The sequence below is a fragment of the Drosophila arizonae genome, chromosome X (genome assembly GCF_054131065.1).
Source record: "Drosophila arizonae isolate 15081-1271.41 chromosome X, UAZ_ARI_1.0, whole genome shotgun sequence".
NCBI lineage: Eukaryota > Metazoa > Arthropoda > Insecta > Diptera > Drosophilidae > Drosophila > Drosophila arizonae.
The window spans coordinates 25,467,648-25,493,540 of record NC_142927.1 but is presented as its reverse complement, the minus strand read 5'-3'; the positions used below and the strand labels follow the sequence as shown (position 1 = coordinate 25,493,540).

At 40.8% G+C, this 25,893-nt stretch overlaps 2 protein-coding genes across 6 annotated transcripts; one reads left to right on the top strand and one right to left on the bottom strand.

The window, feature by feature from the left end:
- Nucleotides 1–421: 421 nt before the first annotated feature.
- rictor (rapamycin-insensitive companion of Tor) lies at nucleotides 422–11,631 on the top strand. Of its 2 annotated transcripts, none has more exons than XM_018015093.2 (12): nucleotides 422–943; nucleotides 2,272–2,482; nucleotides 2,548–3,093; nucleotides 3,152–3,305; nucleotides 4,379–5,263; nucleotides 5,327–5,515; nucleotides 5,581–5,789; nucleotides 5,861–6,652; nucleotides 6,715–6,839; nucleotides 6,919–7,157; nucleotides 7,215–7,852; nucleotides 8,504–11,631. In XM_018015093.2, exons 1-12 carry the CDS (start codon nucleotides 877–879, stop codon nucleotides 10,599–10,601), a joined length of 6,153 nt encoding a protein of 2,050 aa, XP_017870582.1. In that variant the 5' UTR covers nucleotides 422–876; the 3' UTR covers nucleotides 10,602–11,631. The 2 variants fall into 2 exon arrangements, with proteins under 2 accessions (XP_017870582.1, XP_017870581.1); XM_018015092.2 differs by having other exon boundaries at nucleotides 7,209–7,852.
- Nucleotides 10,751–17,459, bottom strand: LOC108618907 (uncharacterized). 4 transcript variants are annotated; one of them, XM_089474815.1, is made up of 6 exons: nucleotides 17,329–17,459; nucleotides 15,600–16,222; nucleotides 15,405–15,528; nucleotides 14,570–14,736; nucleotides 14,165–14,484; nucleotides 10,751–14,097 (listed from the first exon to the last, which is right to left on the bottom strand). In XM_089474815.1, exons 2-6 carry the CDS (start codon nucleotides 16,125–16,127, stop codon nucleotides 13,935–13,937), a joined length of 1,302 nt encoding a protein of 433 aa, XP_089330941.1. In that variant the 5' UTR covers nucleotides 16,128–16,222; nucleotides 17,329–17,459; the 3' UTR covers nucleotides 10,751–13,934. The 4 variants fall into 4 exon arrangements, with proteins under 4 accessions (XP_089330941.1, XP_089330940.1, XP_017870609.1 ...); XM_089474814.1 differs by having other exon boundaries at nucleotides 15,600–16,322; nucleotides 17,329–17,442; XM_018015120.2 differs by having other exon boundaries at nucleotides 15,600–16,289; nucleotides 17,329–17,389.
- Nucleotides 17,460–25,893: the final 8,434 nt, after the last annotated feature.

The window sequence follows — 25,893 nt, the reverse complement described above, 5'->3', positions numbered from 1 at the left end:
ACCCTCTTAAGAGATGAATCTCATCGCGGAATTTTTATCGCCCGAATTGAAATGTAATGGCCCGACTAAGATTTTGGGTCTCATTTATGGGCTGTAGAGCTTGTGGTTTGACTGATGAAATGTTATTTGGTCAATAACGATTTGTTCGCATAAGCGTCCCAAATTCCACACATGAATTTACAGCACAATAACATCCCTACCAAAAAATATATCGATACTTTGGCTGAATTAAATAATGTTCAAAAGACGTATATATTTATTATTCATACAATTCAACTAAATAGAAGTAATATAAATTATAAAAAATATGATTTTCCAATTTTTTTATTATTTATTTATTTAACATTATAACGTTTGTCAATAAATTAATAAATCGTATAATGCTGCTTAAGTTGCCCAGCGCTTCGATATTTCCGGTAGCCCTGATAGCTATCGATTGTCCTGCTTATTTCAACAAAAAAAAAAAAAAAAAAAAAGAAAAAAAAACGCATTCGCTAGTCAATTTCGCGTTTGGTTTCTGTGCAAATATAATATTGATATAAACAATATAACCGAAGTGCTTAACAACAAAATAAAAGTGTGCATGCCAAAAACAAAACAAATATAATTGATTGGAACGTGATTTAACGCAATAAAATGCTAATGTTGACCAGCTGTAGGTTAACATCGCTATCAATATCAACAACAGTGCAAACAAGAGTGCCATAAAATGTAGAAAGTAAACAGACGCAACCCAACTAACATTAAAAGCAATATATTTTTTCATTTAATCGCGTGCACTTATTATTTTGGTTTTGTGTTGGTGAATGGGCGCCGTCACCGCCGTCGCTGCCACCGTCGCCGCCGCCGCCGCCATCTTCGCCGTTGCACTGAGATATGGCCTCTCTACATTCCAGTTGGCGTTTTGGCAAAAAAAGAAGCAAACTACAATTACGCATTAATGGTACGTTGGTTGTTATGTGTGTGGCAAATGATAACCGTTAATCGACATATGCCACAACTTTTATTACATGCATAACAATCATACAGCTGCACACACACACACGCACACACACACACACACATAGATCTAGATTCTGTTATTGTTGTTATTTCTAGCCATTGCTTGGCTCTGTCTGACACAATAGATTCCAACAGGCCTTACCCAATAAATATGCAGGCAAAGTTGATTGCGCATAACGGGAAGAATGTTGCAGCAGCAAGAACAGTCGCTTGGCAATATTCTTTTCGATTTTCATCACTTTCTCGATGATAGTGTTGCGGCCAGAAATGGCCTGTTATTTATATAAATATATGTGGATGTTTATATAAATACATATGCATATATATTGTATTATATATATAAATAAACATATATATTTATGTTTTGTTTGACCAAATTTTTACTACATGTTTGATTTCTATTAATAGACGTCACGTCGCTAACATATAGCCCCAACGATGACGCAGCAAGCTAATAAAAAAAAGACCAACGGCAACAGCAGCAACAAAAACAACAACTAACAGTAACAGAACACATTTGTTGTTAATTTGCTTCCCAAGTACAGTTGGTTCTGTGCCGTTGCCTCGCTGCAACTTGGAGAGAAAAACAACAACAAGAACAACAACAACGGTTATGTGCTATGACACTCACTTGAATTTCACGTGCACCGGCAGCATTGGTCTCTGATTAGCTGCGCTCGTGAAACAATTTCACTCTGATAAATAGCCAGTCTTGGCATTTAACAGCTGTCACTGCATGCCTGACACACATATAAATATATATGTACATATGTATGTATTATAAACAATTCTTGTCAATAAAGCTAATTATTGATAACTAACATAAATAATATACATGCCGGAAGCTAATTGAAATCGAAGAAACCTTTACTGTAATGTAAACATTTTCTACAGAATTATTTACACCATATAGCGATATATGTACATTATGTTTTTGTGTATTATATAATTAGTATTTATTATCGAACTTATTGATATAGGAAAATCATATCATATTTTACTAGAACATAATTCTATTTGAAATTCCCAAATAATGAGAATAGACAGCCATAAATGCTATCTTCTTCAATTATATATTTCCAGAAGACAGCTCTGCTCTTATGAGTATTATTGATAGATCCAATCTATTAAAACTGTTTCTCATGATTTTATATTCCATATTCCTTCATATATACAGCATTTATATACCACGATTAGAATTGTAAATGAGAACTCTTTAAGCTGAAGACCGTTGTATTCATATTTAGTGCACATTTATTCTCATTTCAGTCTCGCAAGATCCCGAGGACTTTTACCGGTTGGATCCAACGAAATCGGCAGCTGAAAATGCGTATGACATCTATGCCATGCTCTGCGTGGAAGAGACGCGGGATACGAAGCGTCTCTTTCTGCTCAATGCTCTGGCCTCCCTATGCCTGGCGGCCACCTCAGGATCGCCGCACAACAACATACGCTTTAGCACGGAGGAGCTTCTCTATTGGTGAGTGGCGTGTGCAACTTTGGGAATTGAGAATAGAATCCATGCTAATTTATTGGTATTTGCAGTCTAAGCGCCTCGCTGGTGCACACCTTTACGCAGGTGCGTGCGGCAGCGCTGCGCACCATACGATATACGCTGAGCACACCAAAGGACATCAAGACGTTCAATTCGCTGCAGTTGCAGCATCTGCTATGCCGCTCCATCGATCTGATGCTAAAGAACGACGATGAGCGTGTCCAGGCACTGAAGCTGGTGCGCAAAATGCTGGCGATAGCACCAGAAGACATTAGCCCGGTGGTGGTCAGATGCCTGGTTTCCTTGGCCGACAGCGGCATCGAGGAGAGCGACAATCTGCTGCGTGCCTGCCTGGCGACCCTAGCGGAGTTCGCCGTGCTCAACCCGGCCCTGCTGATCGTATGCGGCGGCGTCTCATCCATAACGCGGAATGTGCTGGAGTGCCACAATCCACGCATCGCCGAAAGCCTCTGCGGTGTGCTGCTCTATCTGCTCGAATGGCCGCAGACGCGCAACATTTGCGGCGTTCGACTCGACTGCCTGGCGGCACCTTATTGTGATTTCACGTATGGACTAGGCATCATGGATAAAAACAAGTTGGTTGCCCAGCGATTACAGCTCCCTAACTACGATATTAATGTACGAATCTTGCAGAGATGCGCGCGAGCTGCGCTATACCAGCTGTCGACTGGCGTTACTTTCTGTGTTACGCAGCTGGACGGGCACGCTCGAATTCTGTGATCCAAGCAAACCTTCAGGCTTGAAAGCAATAGTTGATGCTTTATATTTAAATCAAATTGAAGTTCGAGTAAGTATGCAACAGATTTTCCAGTTTATTAGGAAGGGTTTCTTTATGTAAATTCGATCATTGATATATGTCGTACAGGTTAATCAGCCAATTATGTTAGCTTTAGGGTTTAAAGGTTCAATGTAGTAGGTCTAGTGTGTGGTATCTGTTTGGGTGGCGGGTCATCAACCGCCATCGTAGTAATTAAGTTGTTGGCAAGAGGTTTGGCCTTTGGGCCTGTCTAACTATATGGTCCATGTGGGCTTTGGTTTATCTAGGGACTTCCAGCTCTTCGTGAATTTATTTGTTTGAGTGGAGTAGATTTACATTTGAGATCGATCCCAGCGCTTTGTTTTGCAATTCTATATGATGTCAGACTTGGCATGGCTGGCAGTGCCCCAGATTGGAATCTTAGAGGTCCACATTGGTTGCATAATGGTCTTGTAGATTGGTAGCTTGACTCCTAGTCTCAGGATAGATCATTTGCAGTTTATGTTTATTAATTAGCTGAGATTTTCATATATATGTATATATACAATTTTATATATACATATTGCCAAAGACCAATGTCGAATTGGCTTCAATATATATATAACAATGATTTCTTCTCTAAAATATATATAATACGTAATAACATGATGATCATGATCAGCTGTTAAATCTAGAAAATTTAATATAAATTTAAACGTCAATTCCGGAACCAGCTAGCATATCAATTTTATTTTAATATAAATATTGGGTTTAAATTCACTGTTAACCATTAATTTTCTTTAAAAGCTTTAGTAAACAATATAATGATGTACATATAATGATAAAAAGTAAGATATGTATTCGTTATCTATTAGCTCATAGTCAAAGGGTTTAATTCGTGGCTTAAAGCAGAAGGCATGATGGATGGGATTTTGTTGTCCACAGTCTCAGATTGACTCAGCTGGAGATGGTTACACATATTTGTCTATATCAGGAATTATTACTATGTAGATTATATATGCATTCGCACTTAAGCATAAACTTGTTAGCAATACATAGAGATGCATTAGATAGCACTAAGTACGATATACTAATTACTATGTATTCCATTTGTATGTCAACAGAAAGCAATATTGGATTTGCTTTACGAGCTGCTGTCGGTGCCGCAGCCCGGCTGGACGGATGACTATGACGTTGCGCTGCAGACGGTGGATCCGTCCGACTTCCAGGACTCTTGGCTGCTGAGCAACGGCTTTGTGTCCGCTGAGGGGCGCTCGATATTGCCCAGCTTGGCAGCGCGTGCGCCCAATGTGGTTGAGCAGCACTTGGCGCTGTTGCTCTACTGCTTCCTGGAGACGGGACTGCTCAATGCGCTGGTCGAGGTGGCCGTCGCGCCCGATCAATTTGTATCGGTGCGCGCCACGGTGCTAATTGCGAAGATCCTGCAGCTGATGCACACGCACTTGCCGGCGGATATATTCAGCACGAGTCCGGCGCTGCCAACGCTGGTTGGGCACGCCACGCAAGGCAATCAGCAGGCGAATGCAGCTGTCGCTGCGTTGCAAAACTATCAGAAGATTCTGCGGCAAAGGCCGGCGTCGTGCAGCCTGTTCCTTGATAGCATTATACAGGGCGGTGCGCTCATACAGACGCGTCTCTTCCGGCGCAATATCAGTGCACAGGACCAAGGCAGTGCCTTGCAGCTGCAGGATACGGCTGGGGCGGCGGCAGCGGCCGTGGCCATGGCATCCTCGTCCTTTTCACCTGGCTACAGAGGCACGGCAACCCTGGACCGACAGCGACTGGACTCGGTGTCGTCCAGCGACGAGTCCAATTCGCAGGCATCGAGCTCCCTGCGCTCGAGCTTTAGACTGAAGCGTAAGTTTCTGCCGCAGGTGTTCAACCTCGACAATTTGCGTGCCTTAAATCGACTTTTGCACGAGTCCCATGTGCTGGTCCAGGCGGATGCGAATGCCTGGGACTGGGAGGTGATCATCACCATACTGAGAGTAAGCATCCTCTATATAATAATGCGCATGTGCCGCCACCTAACTTTCCTCTTCTTGTCCCAGTCGAGTTTTATACGCAAGCTGGACTACACGCCGGGCAAATTCCTAAATAAATTCCTAAAGCGCTTGGTGGACTTTTACAAGCCGAGCAACAATCGCTTCTCACATCAAGATCTGGTGCCAGGCTACTCAATGCCGTCGTACGTGAGTGCCGGCCTCGACCTAATTGATGTGCTGCTCGACAGCAGTGAGGTAATTATTCCCCATCACAATAAGCGCCCCTCTTCTAATCTACGATCTCCAATTATGTCCATCAGCTGGAGTGCATGCGCTACATAACGGACTACTTCTCAGACGTCAGCCAACATCTGCTGGCAGTGACCACCTCGAGTCGGGCCCACGACTGTCTGTTCAGTCCGCAGCATATGAACAACACCATGTGCCAGCAATACTTTCTGTACATTGGGCGCATGTGTCGCTCCGCCAAGGGAATTGAAGTGCTTAAGAACACAACCGTATTCGAATAGTGAGTGCTATATCATGGCTCCCGTTTTGTGGCCTTCGTCTATCTAATAGCTCTCTCGTTCTCTTCATTAGTCTGTTTATACTGGTTCAGCAAACAGATCATGTCTGCTATGTGAAGCTGATTGTCTCGGGGCTAAACTACAGCCATGAGAAGCTGCCGCGACAGGTGCTGGAGAAGGCGCTGACGCAGGCCAAGACGCGCAGTGGACGATTGTATGCCACGCAGTTTCTGGCCGTGCTGCTGCGCGCACGCTTGCCCAACTTTGAAGTTTGGGGCTTACCACTGATCATACAGCAAACCAAGGATGCGGATGGCAGCGTTGTGCTGGCCGCAATGGATGTGCTCGAGGAGGCATGCCATGACAAATACTATCTGGAGGAGATCGTTAGTCTCTGGCCCAATCTAAAGAAATTAGGCGACGTGGGCCGCCTGCTGATGGCCCGCTTCTATTCGCTATCGCGCGGCCTTAACAGCAGCAAGGCTCACATCGAGGAGGAGATCAAGTATTGGCGCACTGGCTACAACAAGCGCTACGTCCTGATCGTCGAGGCCGAGACCCACTCTTGTCTCACGCTGCATGTGCGCAACGAGGATGGCTACTACTCCAGGCGCAACTGCAACCAGAGAGCGCAGCAAGTCCCGCCCAACATAGCGCCGCATCTCTATGGCCAGATGGTGCAGACCACCCAGGGCATGACAGCGCTGCGCAAGTACGCCGACTTGCCCCAAGTGCTCGAGGTGCTGACGCGTGGCAAGTGCAACGACGATGCCGAATGCCTGGAGCTGAAGGCGGCCATTTGGGCTCTAAGTCATGCCTCAACGCATTCGAATGGCATCGATTACTTTGTGGAAATAGGCGCCAGGTGGGTCAAGCGACAGCTCCAACTGTCCAACTAGCAGTAATACCAATATCTTACATCTGCAGGCTCTATGAGAAGCTCATACTGCTGGTAACCCAGTGTGAGGTGTACTCGGTGCGGGCGACTTGCTTCAGCGCATTGGGTCTAATCGCTGGAACACAGGCGGGCGCCAATTTGCTATTCAAGCTAAGTAAGTTATTCAACAATGCCAGCATAGGAAAGTCCGTTTAATCACTGGAAGATTGCTAATGGATATTTGATGTCTATAGATTGGCTCAGCGTGCGACACGATCGGAACACGATGTGGCCCGTTCATCAGCCGGAGGACTGGATGTCCAGCCAGTTCACACCGGTGCGTCATCACTATGAGGACATGCCGCCGTACAACTATATGGGTATTGAGGATCAAATCGATGCTTCCTACGATGCTGGCAGCTGTTGGAATCTGCAGGATGCCAATACCACAACTACAACGACCACAGACAGCGCCCGGACCACGGCTGAGGAGGTGTGCTATGACTGAACAATCCTAATCTCTAATAGCCTAATATGCCTTCAGTTGCAGTTCGGTCGATCGCTCAACATTAGCGGAGTCGCCGCCAAATCGAAGACTCTGCCGGAGGGAAGCAATGTGCGCCAGGGCAAACACCAACGCTCGCTGTCCGAATCAAAGACAACGGACGTATTTAGTCTGATAGGCGGTGTCTCCAGTGCGCCAGGCGTTGGCTTCTGTCCCATGCACTATCAGCATCGCATACGCTACAATTCCTGCACAGACTCGAATACGTCGGGCGTCAGCAGCTGTGAGTCGGTGACGGGGCGAACGGCGGCCGCAGCCGCTGCTGCTGGTGTTATCAACGTCAGTGACTTTCAGCAGTTTCCGCTCAGTCCCATCCAGAGCATGTCCAACCTGCAAGAGATGCCGCCGCATCACGCCGACAAGCTGCGGCGCCGCATTTCCCTGCTGGGCACCACGTTTCTGCAGCCAGCGCTCAGTCCGCTGGCAATGGAAGGCTATGCGAAACTGCGCTCGCTGCGCGCTCGCAGCCGTCCGGTGTTCTCAGAGTCGGCGGCGGAGCTCTACGACTTCATCGACATTGTGGATAGGGGCGAGGTGCAGCCGCGCAAGTACTCCTGGGGCGAATCCCATCGCCGGATGAAGGTGCGCAGCTTGGATCGACAGACGATGCTGAATGTATTCACGTAAGTAGTGTTAACAAGTTTATTACTCAATACATATTATTAGATATTAAAATTATAGTTATATAGCTTGCTAAAAAAAAAACAAAATATAAATATTTACTTATATATGTATATATGTATATATGTATATATGTATATATTTGAGGTCACAATGTATATAGAGCAAACATTTGTTTGTTTATCTGCCTGCTGTCTTGTCTCTTTCTCTCTCTCTCTCTCTCTCATTCTCTCTCTATGGCCCATATACATGTGCAAGTGTTTGCGGCCAATGCTTGAGAGAGAGAGAGATGCAACAGAGCGAGTTGGATAGATTCAGCCATTATAAAATTGGTTCGCAAGCATAGAAATTATGAATGTGGTAAATATAGAAACGTCTAACGTTTAGCTGCTCCAAGCTATAAATATTTCATATCCAAAATTAGATAATTAATGCGCCGGAGCCTTTAATTATTTTCAAAATTGGCTATTGAGTGAATGATAGAAGGGAGAGGGTAAAGCGTTCGCAAATTGTCAAGCCTGTTATATGCAATTAGTTTTGTGCGATTTGTATTATATGCATATAGATCGAGAGAATCACTCATAGATATAGTTTCGGTCTGTTTGTTCCGATTGTTTTGATCGTAATTATAAGTTTGTTTTATCCTTTTGCAGACGTCTCTCGTCGGAGGAACTGCAGGTGCCATTGCCCACGCTGAACACGCCCAAGTTTCTGCCGCAGAACGATCTACAAGGACCGTGCTACACGGGAATCTGTTTGCCGAAGAACGCGCTCGATTTGTTTCCGTCGCGCAATCTGAGCCGTACGTATGTCTCATGTGATATCATTGATCAGGATCTGACGGGCGTGAATCTGCTGAGCGTGCGGCCGCAGTTTCTGACGTTCCTCAACGACTCCATCAACAATGAGGGCGGCGATGAATCCTCGGTCATATCCTCGCTCTCCGATGTCTCATCATCGGCCAGTCGCCGGCCATGCAAGTGGCAACAGGGCTCGAAGCATGCGCGCAGTCAATGCCTCTACTGCACGCGCTCGCGTCGTCAACGCGTGCAGGCCCAGGTGCCGGCACAGGATAGCAACAGCAACATCAATAGTAATAGTAATAGTAATAGCAACAGCAACAGCAATAGCGCAGTCGCGCCCTGCGAACTGTACAGCAGTGCATCGGCAACGCTCGTCGCCGCTGGCATGCAGGCTGGCCCGGCGCTGGCCCGCAAGAGCACGGGAAAGTCGAGCGGCGCTGCGATACAGCTAGGGGACATGAGCTTTCATTCGCCCGAGAGCATACTGAGCGAAGAGGGTCTGCCGGGCAAGGTGACCGCTTCCATACTCTACAATGTGCAACGCATGGCCAATCCGGTCAGCGCGAAGCAGTCGAAGATGTCCCTGCTCGAGCTGAAGCAGAAGCATCCGCATGCCTTTCAGGACATTTGCCTGTACTCGGAGTCCTGCAAGACGCTCGGCCGCAGTAGCTACCGCATGAGTGCGCGACGCTTCCTGCAGGAGCTCTTCCTGGACCTGAACTTTGACGCGTTCTACGTGGAGCCGCAGCTGATTATCAATGCCCGCAAGCAGCCAGCCGATGGGTCAGCTGGATCCCTAAGCTCTGCTGGGGCTTCAACATCAACGAATCCAACAGCGGCAACGCCAACGTCAGCATCAGCAGCAGCAGCGACCCCAACGGCAGCAGCAACAGCCACAACGCCAACATCATCATCATCAGCAGCAGCACAGGTAGCAGGAAGTCCTTCGAATCCAACACTATTATCTCATAAGGCACAGCTGAAGCCAAAGCAGACGGCGCAACTAGCGAGCGTGTACGAGACCAGCTGGGAGAACCTACTCATGGATCAGTCGCCGCGCGTTGGCGAGCACATCGGCGCCAACGAGTCTACGGTGCAGGCATATTCTGGACTGCCACGTCGGAAGACTGCGGCGGAAACCCACAATGAGCCGCCCATTGACGAGGCGAGGATTAATGATTTAATGAAGCTAGTTCGGAGTCGATCGCCGCGCATCGGGGCCAACAAGGCTCCAGTGCAGACTCCGGCCAACCGCAATGAGCTGCACATTGACGATGCGACTGAGGATGCAATGAGCAGCGACGAGGATGCTGGCGAAGATGTCTGTGATGGCAGCCTTGACGAGACACAGGCCAGCAGTGTGAGCGCTGCAAACCCCGCCCTCCCTGCCCTCCAGAATAACAAGCGCTGCAGCGGCGGTGCGATTAGTCAAATGCAGGAATCACCACCGCCGACGGCGACTGCGACTGCGACTGCAACTGCGACAACAACGACGACGGCGACCTCCTTATCATCATCAGCCGCAACAACTCCGATAGAGAGCACGACGTGTGCTAATCTTCAGAACGAGAATCGTCAGTATACACGCGGACGTTCCTGTACGCTGGAGCTGGATTTGAGCTGCACGAAGAATAAATTCCCGATCACGAATCGGAATCGAACGACGGCCACAAAGTCGGACCAGGGATCGATGCTGGGCTCAATGATTGCTCGACAAATAAGCCTGGATAAGCTCTACTACACCAGAATGACCAAGAGCCTGACTGCATCCGCAGCGAAGCCCGTGGGCAGTCTGTACTGCGAGAAGCGCCTGCAGAGCTCCAAGTCGGAGGCGCTGCTGGATAAGGGCGGTGGCAGTGGCGATGGCGGTGCTGGAGACGGAGACGGTGACGGTGTTGGGAATGTTTCCAATGATACTATCAATTGGACGCCACCCAAACGGAGCTAGAAGACAACGTGATCCCGATCCATATCCAGATCAAGCATACAGCATCAACGCCCGCCCTGCAAGTAACTAGACTTTTCTCTAATGGATTAAGTTCTTTTAGCTTAACGCGATAAGTTGTCCATGGTTTATATTCGATTTTTTTTTTAATATTCGCTGAGCGATTTATGTAAGTTGTGCATATATAATATATACATATATATGTTACGATCACAAGGAGACGACAAAGAGGAAGAGGAAGAGGAAGAGAATACACACACATCTAAATATACATAAACCCATTATAATAATTAATTAATATTAATATTATATGAAAAATAACTATTTTCTGTAGATTTTACAATTACACTTAATATTATTGATAAATATTTTCTTTAAATAAAATTCATTACCGTTAAGCGACACAAATAATCCCAAAAAACACACACACACATATTATATATATACATTATATATATAATTTTTATTTGTAATTAATTAAAAGAGAAATCACGAAACAAAATTAGCAAAAAGTTTTCGGCTCGCCGAAGAGAAATATCCTTGCAGACAAACAATATTTTATTGCTTCCTTTTTTTACAATAATTCATGTGTAATTTCCTGATCCGTTTCTGCATTAGATCCTGCCTGACTGAGAGACTTAATTTTAATAATAATATTAATAAAAAACAATAACAACAACTGACTGACTGATCGATGATTAAATAAAATGGGTTCTTGGACTCGCCTACTTCTAGTACGTTCTACATGTAGAGATATATGTCGTTAGTGAGATTGTATCGTCCTCTGCAAGGATATCGCAAAAGAAAGGTTACCCAAAAAAGAAACAGCAAAACCACCGCAATTTATTTATTCAATTGTACTTAAAAAAAAAAAGAAAAGAAAAACAATATAAACTAAAGGTTCACCAACAACTGCGTCAACTGCAAAACTGTATGCAATGATTCTGAACTGTATTCAAAGAAAAGCTCCTAAATCTAATAAATACATCCTCAATGAAATTAAAATATTTTTAGACAATAATTAAAACGTAAACCCTGCTTTTATTAATTCACGATCATTAAAACACTGATGTAGAGCGAGACTTTTAGACAAGGATGGGTTTATTTCAATGTCGAGATGAAAATTAAATGAGGCGATTTGGTGTGTTGAATTTTTCCTCTTGAGTTCTTTGCGCCATCATCTGTAAGCTGATAGTAATTGCTGATAGCTTCATATAATTGGTAAAATCGACGAAGTCTAAATTTTGGAATTTGGATAAAAGCGGCCTGCTAAAGCGAATAGACAAAATACACACTCCATAGAGAATGTATTCCTCAAGAGTTCCAATTTAATTTGAGGATAATCGAATTAAATTTTTGTAAGTTTATATTAAATATCCCATATTGAACATCTGCCCATGCGAAATCCTCTCACTGGCCCATAATCCATGGTTCTCAATTCATATCCATTTTATTATCTAGCTCAAATCAGGCGACACACATCTTTTATTATATCATTGTCAATTTTAAGGGTTTTATTTTTGGTGGAATGCAACCCAAATTATTTTAGTAAAAGTCTTAATAAGTAAGTCCTTGTAAGTAAGAGTATCTATCTCATCAATACCAAAATGTTAACTAAACATTTTCCTATTTGCCCTAAACTCATACAAAAATCGAACTTTGAATGCCTTATTATACTCATTCACGAAAGTGAATCAGTATATTGGTTTTGTGCAATGTCCGTCTTGCTGTCCGTCCGTCTGTCCGTCTGTCCGTCCGTCCGTCTGTCCGTCTGTCCGTCTGTCCGTATGAACGCAATCTATTTCGGCGCTATTGAAGCTAGAGACTTGAAATTTGGAACACATACTCGTGTATATCTCCGATTTATAAAGTGTTAAAATTTTCCCGATCCGCCCACTAGGGGCGTGGAAAATCGGAAAATGCATTTTCCGATATACCAGAAATCATGTTTGTTGAAGAGCTAGAAAGCTGAAACTTGGTATGTAGGTCAGCGTTGACCACCCAAGATCACGAGCTATGGCGGATATATCTACGCCCATTGGGGGCGTGGCAAATCGGATAAAACTGTATCTCCTAAAGTTGTAAACCTAGAATGCTGAAATTTTGCACGTCAGCTAATGGTATGATTCTATAAAGTCTGAAGATAAATTATAAGTCTACGCCCGTTGGGGGCGTGGCAAATCGGACCTGAAGATATAGTGATTTTTTAAATTCTCCTATATTTTGGACACTATTGATGGCAGAGACCTCAAATTTTGTATATATACTCGGACTGATCACCCAAGACCAAAAAGTTTTGTCGGATATATGTCCACCCACAGGGGGCGTGGCAAACCGCAAAAGTTTATATCTCCTAAAGTATAATAGCTAGAAGCTTCAAATTTGGATAGTTGAGTTACTGGTAGCCTCCTCTATCGATTCCCCAAAAATAATTTTTACGCTTCTTTAGGAGCGTGGCATATCGAAAAATACCCTGTAATTTTCACATTTTTTTAGGGTAAGCATTCAAACTTTGCAGTTAGGGTAACGTTATCTCTTTCTAAAAACTGACCAAAAATGAGGTGTCTACGCCCAGTTGGGGCGTGGCAAATCGGAAAAACCTGTATATTCTACAGTATTAGAACGAAACTTAACTACTAAATTGTTGATGGGATGTGAATGAGTATTCCGCAGTCGGTAACGCCCGACTGCAACGTTCTTACTTGTGTTTTATTTGTATCTATTGTATTTAAAAACATTTTTATTCTCTTCCTCGTATAAAATCTCTATTAGAATCAATAATATACTGGACCAATTTTTTCATCGAAAGTATGATTTTTCTGCATTTTTTGGCCTAGTTGTTGGTTCTGTAATTGGTCTTACATACAGGAAATAGTCGTTCGTTGCTTATAGAACATGGATTAGTCTCAAACAGACCTTCATTCTATTTGCTAGATAATACAGAAAATCATTCTATAAAATAGTTCTTCCGTCATCAGATTCTTGTGTCCAAATCAGACTTTTTTTAAGTGACTTTTTAAAGAGTATTACACAGTCGATAATTGATCTGACACATAGAAAATACTCCGTCGTTGCTCATAGACCGAATAATGCATTGGATTGGACCCAAAATGGACTTTATTGTGTATGCTTCCTAGATATTATAAGAAATCATCCTCTATAAAAGTGTTAGCGTGTTCTATCTAGTCTTATATGAAAACTTAAGTGCGAAACGAGTACCTAAATTCATGCGGGTTCTTTCAGCTAATGCTCATGTTAACTTTAATTTGATTTAGTGATAGTTACAATTAGATTTGTATTACAAATTAGTGCTATCCGTAGTAGGTACAAAGTTGCTTAGACAGAGATATTGAAATGTTTTCGACTGCTATGGTAGCAGCAAATAAATATCGTAATATATAAGAACGTGGCGAAGATGCCCAAGGCGTTGAGAGCCATCGAGAAGCCAAGAAAGTATTTCCACTTGCCTCGAATGGCTTCGCAAGTCTCGCCAATGTCGCTGGGATGGGGTAAACGGAAATAGTTAGTCCCACAAGTTGGGTCAAGTTCGTTCCGGATATACTCACTTATCATCAGAGTCAGCGTCTGATAACGCCGCAGTGGTCGTCGCTTGCTGCTCCTCCGTCAGGCAGGTGCAGTTGCTGTAGTTGAGCAGGGAGCTGGTCGCCGGGCCACAGTTGCCATCGGTCAGCGTCGACGTGGTCTGCAGCTCGGCGAACTCGATGGCGGCACAGACCAGCGCCAGGCAGCAGAAGATCAGGGCCAGGGCGGAAAAGACATAGGACTCCACCAGCAGCACTTTGTAGCAGCTGTTGTGCGACCTCTTGTAGTCGGACTCGCGATCCCTCCCAAGCAGTATTAGGCCCGCAATACTGGCAAGTAAAAGCTAAAATATTGCTCCTTTACTACTGGATGAGTAACACTTGGGCACACCAACATGGAGGACATGGTGGTGGCTAGTTGCTACTCACTGAAAGGCCACTTAGGTACGGGTTTATCAATATGGATGCACTCGGTGTCCAAACAAGTATCGAGATGGCCAAGCCCACGATCAGGAGGCCGACGGCCAGTTGCAGGATCAACAGTTGGCGTGAGAAGTTTGAGTTGCGAATGTGTGAAGTATATGTCTCCTGGATGCCTGGGAAAATGAAGGAGAATACAAGATTAGAAACGAAAAGTAGATAGAAAAGAAGAACAACGAGGAAAAGCAATTATAAGGAAAGGTGAGTGAAAGACGAGGACGACAAGAAGAGAAAGGAGGAAACAAAAACAAGGGTAAAAGTAATTGAAGAGAGGAGAAGACAGACGATGAAAAGCATTGATAAAGGAAAGATGAGAAAAGAGGCAACAAAAACAAGGGAAAAATTTACGAAAGGAAAGAAAAAAGTAAAAGGAGAAGAATACAGAAGAAACGAAAGAAAAGCGAAATCAAACATATGCATTAAAACATAGACAAGAAGATGAAGCAATAAGTGATAAGTCAATAATAGAAGAGGATGTAGAAGTAGAGAGAGAAGATACAGGGCGAGAGGCAGGAGCAGAAAAACGCAATAGATGGGATGATAAGGGATAAGGATAAAAAATAAAAAAGAAGAAGAAAAGAGCAGGAAAGAGATGAGAATTGAAGAGACAAGATAAGACAAGGAAGGAGATGCAAAGAGTCGAAGGGATGAAAGAAACGAGACAAGAGAAAGCATCAGAGGTGTAAAAATGAAAAGAGAAGCGATAAATAGAGCCGAGGATGAGAGGGGCAAAGGGTACTTGCGCCTGTTATGGATCTACCCATTCTCTGCTTTGGTCACTTACTGTCATGGTTCTTGTTGACCACTATCATCCGACTGTGCCTGAGACTGTTCCGAGTCGGCGTGTGTCGTCCGGCGATCTTCATGCCCTTCATGTTCTGGGGGACCGTGGTGCTCATGTAGACAGCCTGTGCGACACACATATTGGAATGGGCAGAGTAAGTAGATAAGACTATCATGCGGATCAGCTGATACGCACCTGGGTTGGCTGCAGCGCATCCAGATCGCTCAGCGGAATCTGCTCGTATGTGGCACCGAAGCGCTGCGAGACGACTGTGGGCGAGCTGCTGGCTTCCGGCTGAGCGGGAATTCGCGTGGGCTGTGGCACATTTTGGTATTTGGGCTCCGGCTTGATCACCACTGACGGCATCGCTGCGGCAGGTGAGTCACGCGCACCGGCTGGCGAGGCTGCCGCAGTCGCTGCCGTGTCACAGTTGTGGATGCCAAAGAATTTGGACTTGGCATCACTCAAAGCGGCTTTGACTGCGGCTATGCTGTGGCTGGTCTCATTCAGCTCTGTGGCCTGCTCCTGGCCATTGGCGGGCCACGCCTTCCTGTTGCCGTTCACGGCAATGCTTGGGCTATCTCGCAACTGTGGATGCTGCTGCTGTTGTTGTTGTCGTTGCTGTTGTTGTTCTTGTTGTTTCATCTTCGGTTTGGCTGTGTTGGCTGCTGTTGCTGTCAGGTTGTCATAGGTGCTTATTGGACGTACGGCTTGTGATTGCATTGTTGTCTGCTTCCTTGAGCTGTGGGCGTTGTTCCAATAGTGCTAGAGCCTCCAGACGCATAGCGTATCCTCAGCATGAATCGTTAGAAATATTGCTGAAATATTGTTTATCAGACGGTCAAACATCTTTTAGGCCAATTGCGCTTTGATCATTCTTGAGCCCTTAAGAAACATTTAAGAGCTTGTGTTACGAAACTGTTTCGAAATTATAGGAAATATCTGAGATTAGGTTTTTAAATGCTTTAATGTGGCATAAATTAAGCTTAAAGCTCGATTTCACAGAACATATGTGTATGTATGTATATACATATATAATGAGGTAGTATATTTGATTCAACTTCTGAGGTATTCGTAAGAACCTTTGAAACTTTTAAATATTTCAAATCCCAAATTCCCAGTATTTACATATATATATTAATGTACTTTATATATGTAAATATATATTTATTATGTGAGGTAAATTTAGTTCGAGCTTCAGTCTCAACTTATAGGTTTTTTTTTTTTTTTTTGTAGGCTATTCACATGACATGCAACAGCCAGTGTAATTGGCCTAGCTACATACATACATACATACATACATACATACATATGTGTATATGTCTCTATACTGAAGGGGGAAATGTTATGGACCGTTGGGTTTGCTCTTGTTAAATGTTTGCTAGATGTATTTCGGTGTTGCTTTCAGGCCAAAACAAACAAAACAATTGGAGTTTTCATTGATTACAAAACGTTTTGTTTTGTTCGATCTATTTAAAGGTGTCTTCCGCATTACAAACAAATTAACATATATACAGGTATATATAGATACGTATCTGTGTCTTATAAACTGATTCAAGTAAATGACATGCAGAGTGAAAGAGATAGGGAGAGAGAGAAAGAGAGAGATATGCATGCAGAAACTTTGCCAACTTTTAGTTCATTTCAAGTCACAGTAAACAAAATAGTAAAAAAAAAAAAACAAAAAAAAAATTAAAAAATATGCATACAAAATTAACGTAACGACAGTAAAAAAAAACACGTTATATACTCTAGATATGTGGTAGGTAGGTGTGTGAGAGTGTGTGTGTGTGTATGAATGTTTGTAGTTTCTACTGAGCCACACAAAACAACAGTCAATATTAAAGAACAAAAAAAAAGACACACGCATACAACAACAACAGAAACGGCAAAAAAAAAGAAATAGCACAACAAGAATATATACATATATATATAGAGACGCGAGTGGTGGGAGAGAGAGAGAGTCGCCTGCAACTGTACGCACCAAAAGGTGAAAACAAACTAAAAATAATTCTCTCGAATTCACTGCGATCGAGCGCTTTAAACAAGCCAAATTTCCATTTGTGCGCTCGCCGCTTGGCCTAACCGAAAAAAAAAAAAAAAAAAAACAGTTGGGAGCGCAGCTAGCGCAACGGAATCCGCTCTCTTAGCGGCCAGCACTGGCAGCAAGAGTACAGCTACAGCTACTCATGCGCTTTACGCTTTACGCTCTTCTCTCCTCCCCACTTCCACGCTCGCTCTCGCCCTCTCTCGCTCTCACTCGCTCTCTGCACAGCTTGAGCCGCGTTGAGGCCTGTTGCGCCAACTTTTGTTGCTGTTGTGTTGACGTGGCAAGGCTAAGCAGCATTTTCTTTACAAACAACAAGTCAGAACCAGCAAGAGAGCACAATAACAGTTACAGAGTATGCCAGACCAGTTGCACACCGTGTAACTCTATACGAAATGACAACTGGCTTGACGTTGTTTTAGAGTTCACTTTTCTTCTTCTTCTACTACTTCTGGCCTATTAATATAGTTTATTAATTTTATAACATTTACTAACGCCGAGCATACCCTAACTGTTGTTAATCATTTTACAGGGTATTAACACAAAAGAGAGTGCGCGAGAGCCACAGAGCAACGGCTAATGTCCAAGCCAACATAGTCAATTTTCACTTTTTCTACCTTTACATTTTCTCACCAAATTCTTTGACAATGAAAACCAACTTGGCCAAATCTTAATAGTACATCGTTTACATCTACATCTACATCTATACATCTGTGTATGTATATGTATATTTTGTTTGTAAGGAATGACTGATTGCTGATCAACGCAGAGTTAAAAGCGCAAGAGCTGGGAAAATCTAAATCTCAATTTCTACGACTGAAAAATGGTTGAGAAAATCACATGACATATTTACATAGACTCGACTATATACATAGATATAATCTGATACATTTCAAATGGAAAGCTCTATAGCTTTCTCAGTTTTGCAGCCAGGATAAACAGTTCATTTACAGGATAAAAATTTATTGGGGCGTACCGAATTTGGGACAGTAAACAATATATATGAGCTCTATATGTATATTATATGTATCACTATAGTATAAGATGTTCGATATCATTTGTAACAGTCTCATACTCCAAATACTCCAGTATACGTTCATATATTATTTGTATTTTGAGTAGATCAATTATTTCGTTAACGATGCATAAGATATTACGAAGTCACAGACCATTGCACTCTTCGCATGAGCTGGAAACGTTGCAAAACTTTTTCTCTGTATGCATTTAGTGCGAGTTGTCAACATGACGAGCATATGTTCAAGCATGAACATGAATCTACGACCATCTCTAACGTCCATAGCTATCGAGCATTAAGACGTACATAAGTATGGTCGTATATGCCAATAGAGATTGTAGGTTACTAAAGAAACCCCTATGGATCTATGTAAATATATACAAATTTCACTCTGTTCTCCCCTCACTCTGTTCTCCCCTATCAGAATATATATAAATCTACAAAATTGTGTGTAATAGATATATAAAATGAATGATCATTAAATTTACCAACAATCCCAATGCATGATACGATCAAATATAGAAACCTAAGAAAAACACTTGTGCCTTCTGCTTCTTGATGATCATGCTCAAAACATTTCCCAAGAGGCGAAAACATCGATGCAAGAATGAGTTTTCGTCAAAAAGAAAAATCACTTCTCTAGGGAGGTAGAGCCGTCCAAATATTTCTGCCAAAACGACTAAAATATTAAAAAAAACAAAACCCATTTTTAAATCCAATTTTATAGTTTTCATTATGTAAATAGTGCTTCATTTCATTCTATGAACTTAGAAACACTTGTATTGTGTACATTGAGTCTGGTTAGAGTGTCGGAAACAGGAGTTTGAAGGTTTTTTTAATTATGCCAATAATAGATTTGACTTCTTGGTGTTTAGGTTCTTGGTCATTGTTTCAAGAATCTGGTAATCTGGTAGTATAGTGCCAAACCCAATGATCAAACTTAACAGTCAAGTTAACTGTAATCTGCTGTCCATGAATCAAACTTAACAGTCAAGTTAACTGTAATCTGCTGTTCTGAATGCCTCAACTTCAAAGCCTTTAAGAGCTGCATAAGTCTCTTTTTATTTTCCGAGTAAGTTCATATATAGTAGATCGATGTTTACTTTACTTTTTTCGTCCATCAACTTCAGTTATGTATCTACATCTTTGTAAATGGAAAATCAGGGATTGATAGTTGTTTTTTTAATCCTCTTATACCTTTTACCTCAAATTCCCAAGTACTTTTATAGGCATCGCAGCTTTGGAAGAGTTGAGGAATCGCATAGGTTCTAAGAGTAAAGAGTTTTAGATGGGTGCAAACTTTCATGAGGAATTATAATATAAGAGATAAGATCTACTGATTGGCAACGTGGGAATAGCTCGAGCTACAAAATACAAAACATACAACCAGAGGCAATCGCAACTTAGGTTATCAAATATCAATTAAAAGTTTCCTTCTAATCATCATATTTAGTAATCATCAAATCTGCGCTTGGCCCACAAATCAAACCTACTCATATGCATAATTATGTGTGTATGTATGTATATGTCTTTCTATATTTGTGTAGATATGTTTATGAAATCGGAAGTGGTCAAAAGAGAATGAAAGAATTTGCATAAAAGAAAAAGTAAAATTTGACTTAATGCGTGCCGTTAGCAATAAGCCAAACAAAGAACAAACGAAAAGTAAAAACAAACCTCGACCTGTCTTTCGCTTTATACCCTCGGCCCACTCGAAGTGGCTCAACAGGGTATATTGGCTATGTGCAAATGTATGTAACAAGCAGATCAATTTGATCTAAAACAATCTAACGAGACTCTAACATAAAAGTTAAGCCAAGCATTAAACATTTGGCGAAGAAGAGCGAGAAGAGAAGCTTAAGAGAAAAACTATGTGTGCATATGTATGTGTGTGTGTAGGTCAGTATATTTATATTGAAACAGAAAAGTAAGCTAGAATTTGATCAAGCTCAGGGAAGAACTCCAAAGTTAAGCTAGATCTGAAGTGGAAAGCAGCGTGGGAGTCTATAAAAATTCTTCAGTCACCAACTCGTTCTTCTGGTGTATTACATTATATTGCATGTTATTAAATATATATTACATACATACACTATTCTGATACTCCAAGTTCGAAAAGTTGACATAATTGCTGTATTACAAATTATAATAATTACTGTAGCGATAAGATAAGATAAATGATATAAAATCAATGCTCTTAATGAATATTTATCATTACATAATTATCATTAACTTCAGCTTATTGATGATACATATATGTTTCGCTAATACCCACTTATCATTCAAATGGTTCAAAAGCGCTATAAGAGTTGTATGTAAGCAATGATGAGTAGCAGAGGAGAGATGGTTTTTAAGTTCATATATATTGTATATTGTAATTTGCTGCTTTTATGCAGTAACCCAGTGGATTCAGTTTTAGCTTATTACCTTTACTATCCTTAGCTCACCTTTTATGATTGATCTATTCTTTTCTTTTTTTTTTTTTTGGTAAAATTCAGGTAATGATCATAGGGCCACTCATCAATAAGCTGATGATAGTCAACAAATTATTTGCTGATTACAAATTTATAATGATAATAATATGAAATCATATTGTTTTTAAGAATTATAAAAGGATAATGAGAATGCTGCATCGAAAATAATAATGATAATCAGTGAAGATCATGCTAGTTATGAATCATAATAATGCTAGTGCAGCTGTCAAAGGATAATAAATGTTACCAAATTGAAATAATAAATAATATTTATACTTTGCTCAGGTTAATTGCCATTATAAGCTGATGATGCCTTATTTGTACCGAGCTATAATAATAATGATGTTCAGTATGTAAGATATTTACTGATGTGGTAATACCCAAAATGAGCACGCGAAAAATCTTGCCATCTTCGAATGGCATTAGTCTTCGAGCTGTAGCGCCTCTATGGGTCTTAACAACGGCGCACTGTCCACAGTTTTAAATTTTCCTTCAGCTTCCCCTTGTTTTCGCCACAAATCATTTTGAGCAAAGTCGCAGAGTCTTCCCCAAGCATCTTCATCTTTTGCTCTATTATTGCCTTCACTTTGACGTCAAGCAGAGCTTCGAGCAGGTCAGTCTCCTCTTTTAGCCATCTTCCGCCGTAGAAGAAAGTGGGAGAGCACACAGTAGAGCAGTCAGTAGATTTATGATGCCGATAATGCAGATCATAATGATTTTCATGTGAACGATGATAATGATAATGATATTTTTTCAATTATGAAAATGATATAGTATATAGTATATATATAGATATAGTATATAGTTGCTCAGTTATGATAATCATCAGAACAATAATGATGATGATGATAACAGTGAATATAACTAGAAGAGTTTAGTCAAGGATATCATTTCTCAACTAATATACTCAGGGACCTCAGATTAAGACTAAGAGTATCTATTAGTCGCGCACTCATCCCTAGAACGCTCTTATTTGTTTTTATACCCTGAACCCATTGAAAATGGGAAATCAGGGTATAATGGTTTTGTTGAAATGTATGTAACAGGCAGAAGGAGGCGTGGCAGACCCCACAAAGTATATATATTCTTGATCAGGGTGACGAGCTGAGTTGATTTGGCCCTGTCCGTCTGTCTGTCTGTCCGTCTGTCCGTCTGTCCGTCTGTCCGTATGTTTGAACGCGTCGATTTCCGAAGATATAAGAGCTAGAGACTTCAAATTTTTTGTAAAATGTTCGTAATTACAGCGCGGATATCGAGTTTATCATTAAAATTCGATAACTCATCCCGATCTTTTTTTATCGATGAAAAACCTTATCGAAAACCAGTTATAAAATTATATCTTCTACACCTTTATTGCTAGAGTCTCCAAATTTTTAATGTATGCTTATATGCAATTTATACAATTTCGGTTTTTGTTAAAATTTACCCCCCACCTCTAAATTCACCCCCTCACCCTCACTTTTGTAAAACGCGTATTTCAAATACTAGAGACTTGTGCTTTGGCAATTACATGCATATTCATGTTATAATCATAATCTGAAAGTTTCATGAAGATCGTACGTCCACAAAAAAAGTTATTAAACAATTAAGTTCTCATAGTAAGCGCACACTGCAGCCCATGCGTGTTTATGCGTGGGTGCTTGTATGTGTATGTGTTTGTGTATGTGTGTGTGTTTCTTGTGTAAGCTGAAAGACGCGAAAAATTATTGAAATAGCTAGCACTCCAAGGGTTCAGGGGATCTCGTAGTCGAGCAGTCTCGACTAGAGCTTTCTTACTTGTTATTACTATTATTTTATACATTTATTATATTTCTTTTGTTTTTGCTGTTAATACGTTGCATCATCGTTATAATAGCCAGCAGAGCTCACGCACGACTGCCGATCGACACGAACTACATGAAGATTGTGCATAGACATATATGTATATATGTATCAATTTTATATATGATTGATCTACTGACTAGCCACATAGCTCTATAACTTCTTGCAGGTCTTTTGTTTTATTTAGCCAAATCGAATCTCTTTAATTGTCACATTGATTGATACATGTATCATATAATATATCTCTTGGATGTGGACATGAAAGATTTAGAATATATATGTATCTCTTGGATTCTAGTGTTATAGTATTATAGTATTATATAGGCGAAACGCATCTCATTGATTGTCACATTGATTATCTATATGCATAAAAGATACATTAGCATTTCAGATAGCTCTTGGATATGGATATTTATGTATCTCATTCTAATGCTATAGCATTATAGTATTATATATGTGAATCATGCATGAAAGATACATGTATCATATATCATATACATATACATACATACGTATATCTCTTGTATATGATTTATGATTGGATTCACCAATATAAAACGAAAGAGAAATATGGTTAACCCTCCTATATATGTACTTGAATCCAAGAGATACACATTTATTATGTGAGAAAGATACACATATATTATGTATCTTTCATACATTTTACATATCCAAAAGATGTATATGATACAGGTATCTGTTGGATTCATATCCATCATCATATACATATATCATAGTATGTACATATGTATATATATCTTGGATTCTAATGCTATAGTATTATATAGTTGAATCGACTCTCTTTGAAAGTCACATTGATATTTGGATGATATAGATTTGGACATTTGTGCATAATATCATCTATATGTATATAATATCATCATCACTTATATACTACATAATATTTTTAAGGCTAAGTGTTTATGACTCGATAATACCCTGCACCCAGTTGCACCCAGCGCTGTCGTAACATACAATCGAACTTTCTTTTACACACTCACGCTGACATCTGTACATACATTCTTTCTCAAACACACACACACACAGACAAAGGCACGCACGACACAAGCTGCGCCACTTTATGCAGCGATTGTACTTTCTCTTTCCTATGCCCCAAACTATGGGACATGCATTCTTTGGTGTTTATACTATATCCGATCATTGTGAAACTTCTGAGCACCGTAAATATGCCAAGTTAATTGTTGAACATGCACAGATTGTGTTACTGAGAGCTAAAGTTGAGTTTCAAGCGTGAGCATGACCAATTGTTAAAGTAAATATATGCATCAACAACAAGTTAGTATATGACTATCTGAGTATATATATAACTCTATATAGTTAAGTATCTGCAGTACTTTAAAGTGTTCCGAAATACTTGAATAAGACATATCAAAGCACATGTTTATAATACAACATAAGTACACTGCGTGTAGTTTTTAATTAGTCTATTTAACATTTCCTAATTCGTTCTAATAACACTAGAGTGCAAAGTATCTGCGGTTCGCAAGCGGTCAAGACGGAGTGACGAATCTATAAAAAAAGAGTTTTATTTTTAGTGCTCGCCGTTAGAAATAAGCCAAATAAAGAAGCGACCCAAATGAAAACCACAAAAAAACCAAAAGCAACAAAAAAAACAAAACTAGAGTAGGGCTAGAGTCTTTGACATCTGTTGTCCGTTCATTCTCGGGCTGGCGCGGTGTTGGTTGCATCATTCCGCCGTAAATGCTGGGGGACAGTCGTTGGCCGTTTGGGCTCACGCGCGAACTACTTAAAGGTGAGTACACACACACACACACACACACACATATATGGGTGACAATGTATTGGCCACAGTTGACTGCGGTTACCTTTATTGACCATGCCAATTAATAGAATTAAACAGAACACGGCTCTTACTGTACTCCAGTTCCTATACACCGTACGGTTTTATTTTCTTTGGCTTATTTCAAGTTGCTCTGTGAACTGAACGACAGCAACATAAGACGCCAAGTAGGCTCTGAACGGGAAACGGGCATGCGCGACTAAGAGATTCCCTATTACCTTATTATTATAATGGTATAATGGTTAATAATTGCTTTAAAAAAAAAACTTCTTATAGCATGTGATGCAACGAATGAAGACAGTATGGAGTATCTATCTATGTATACATACATATAATTCTATTATTAAGGTTGAGGCGTAGCATATGGAAAACTCTCACCCCTTTTCTAGAAACGTTTAAGATATAACTTAACATAGAAAAGCAGAGATGCTAGAGCTACGATACGATACTACGGTACTACGATACTACGGATTACGAATAAATTAATTACCTTAATTCACCGAGTCCAACGTCTTTTACTTTTGAGTCATAGTAGAACCAACATTTTCTAAAACTTAGAGTTACATATATACTTACATTCATATATAATTTAAATAGGTCAGGAGAAGCTTCCACATTTGGCTTCGTGCAAATTAGCACATTTGCAAAAGTTTTAATACACCCGGCGGCACGCATTTTCAATGGGTACAGAGTATTAGCATAGCACCACTAATAAATATTGTGATATAGCAAGAAGTGACCGACCAGGCGATGCGCTGTAGAAAGAAATATTCGGTATATTAATCTTACTCGAACTAAAAAAAAATCATAAAGAACAAGCATCGATAACGACAAAAAGTGAGTTAAGGATAGATAAGCTAATCATCAAACTGAGTCCCCTGGGTTATTTTATATGAGCAGGAAGATATATTCTATCAACGTAAAAAACTTCTCTCTTCTGCCAATTAGCATTCTTTACAATCGACCTATATAGCCATTCTGACCCATTTAAATGATAAAAGGGTATTAGAGAAACATTTGGTATTCGATCGAAAGATACCCTGTATTCGCATTATTGCATTATTATTGTTAGGAAAATTTGTTCATCTAATAAATGGTATATAAATAATTTAGCGCATTTTATAGACAACATGCTATAAAAGGCTGATATATAAAATCTTGTATCTCTGTTATACACAATTTGTTAATATAAATCTACTATATACAATCTGATTTGTATAATCTGTTATATAAAATATGTAAATGTAATAAATAAAAATATGTAAATGTAATAAACAATCTGTTATATGCAGTGTGCTATTAATAATATATTT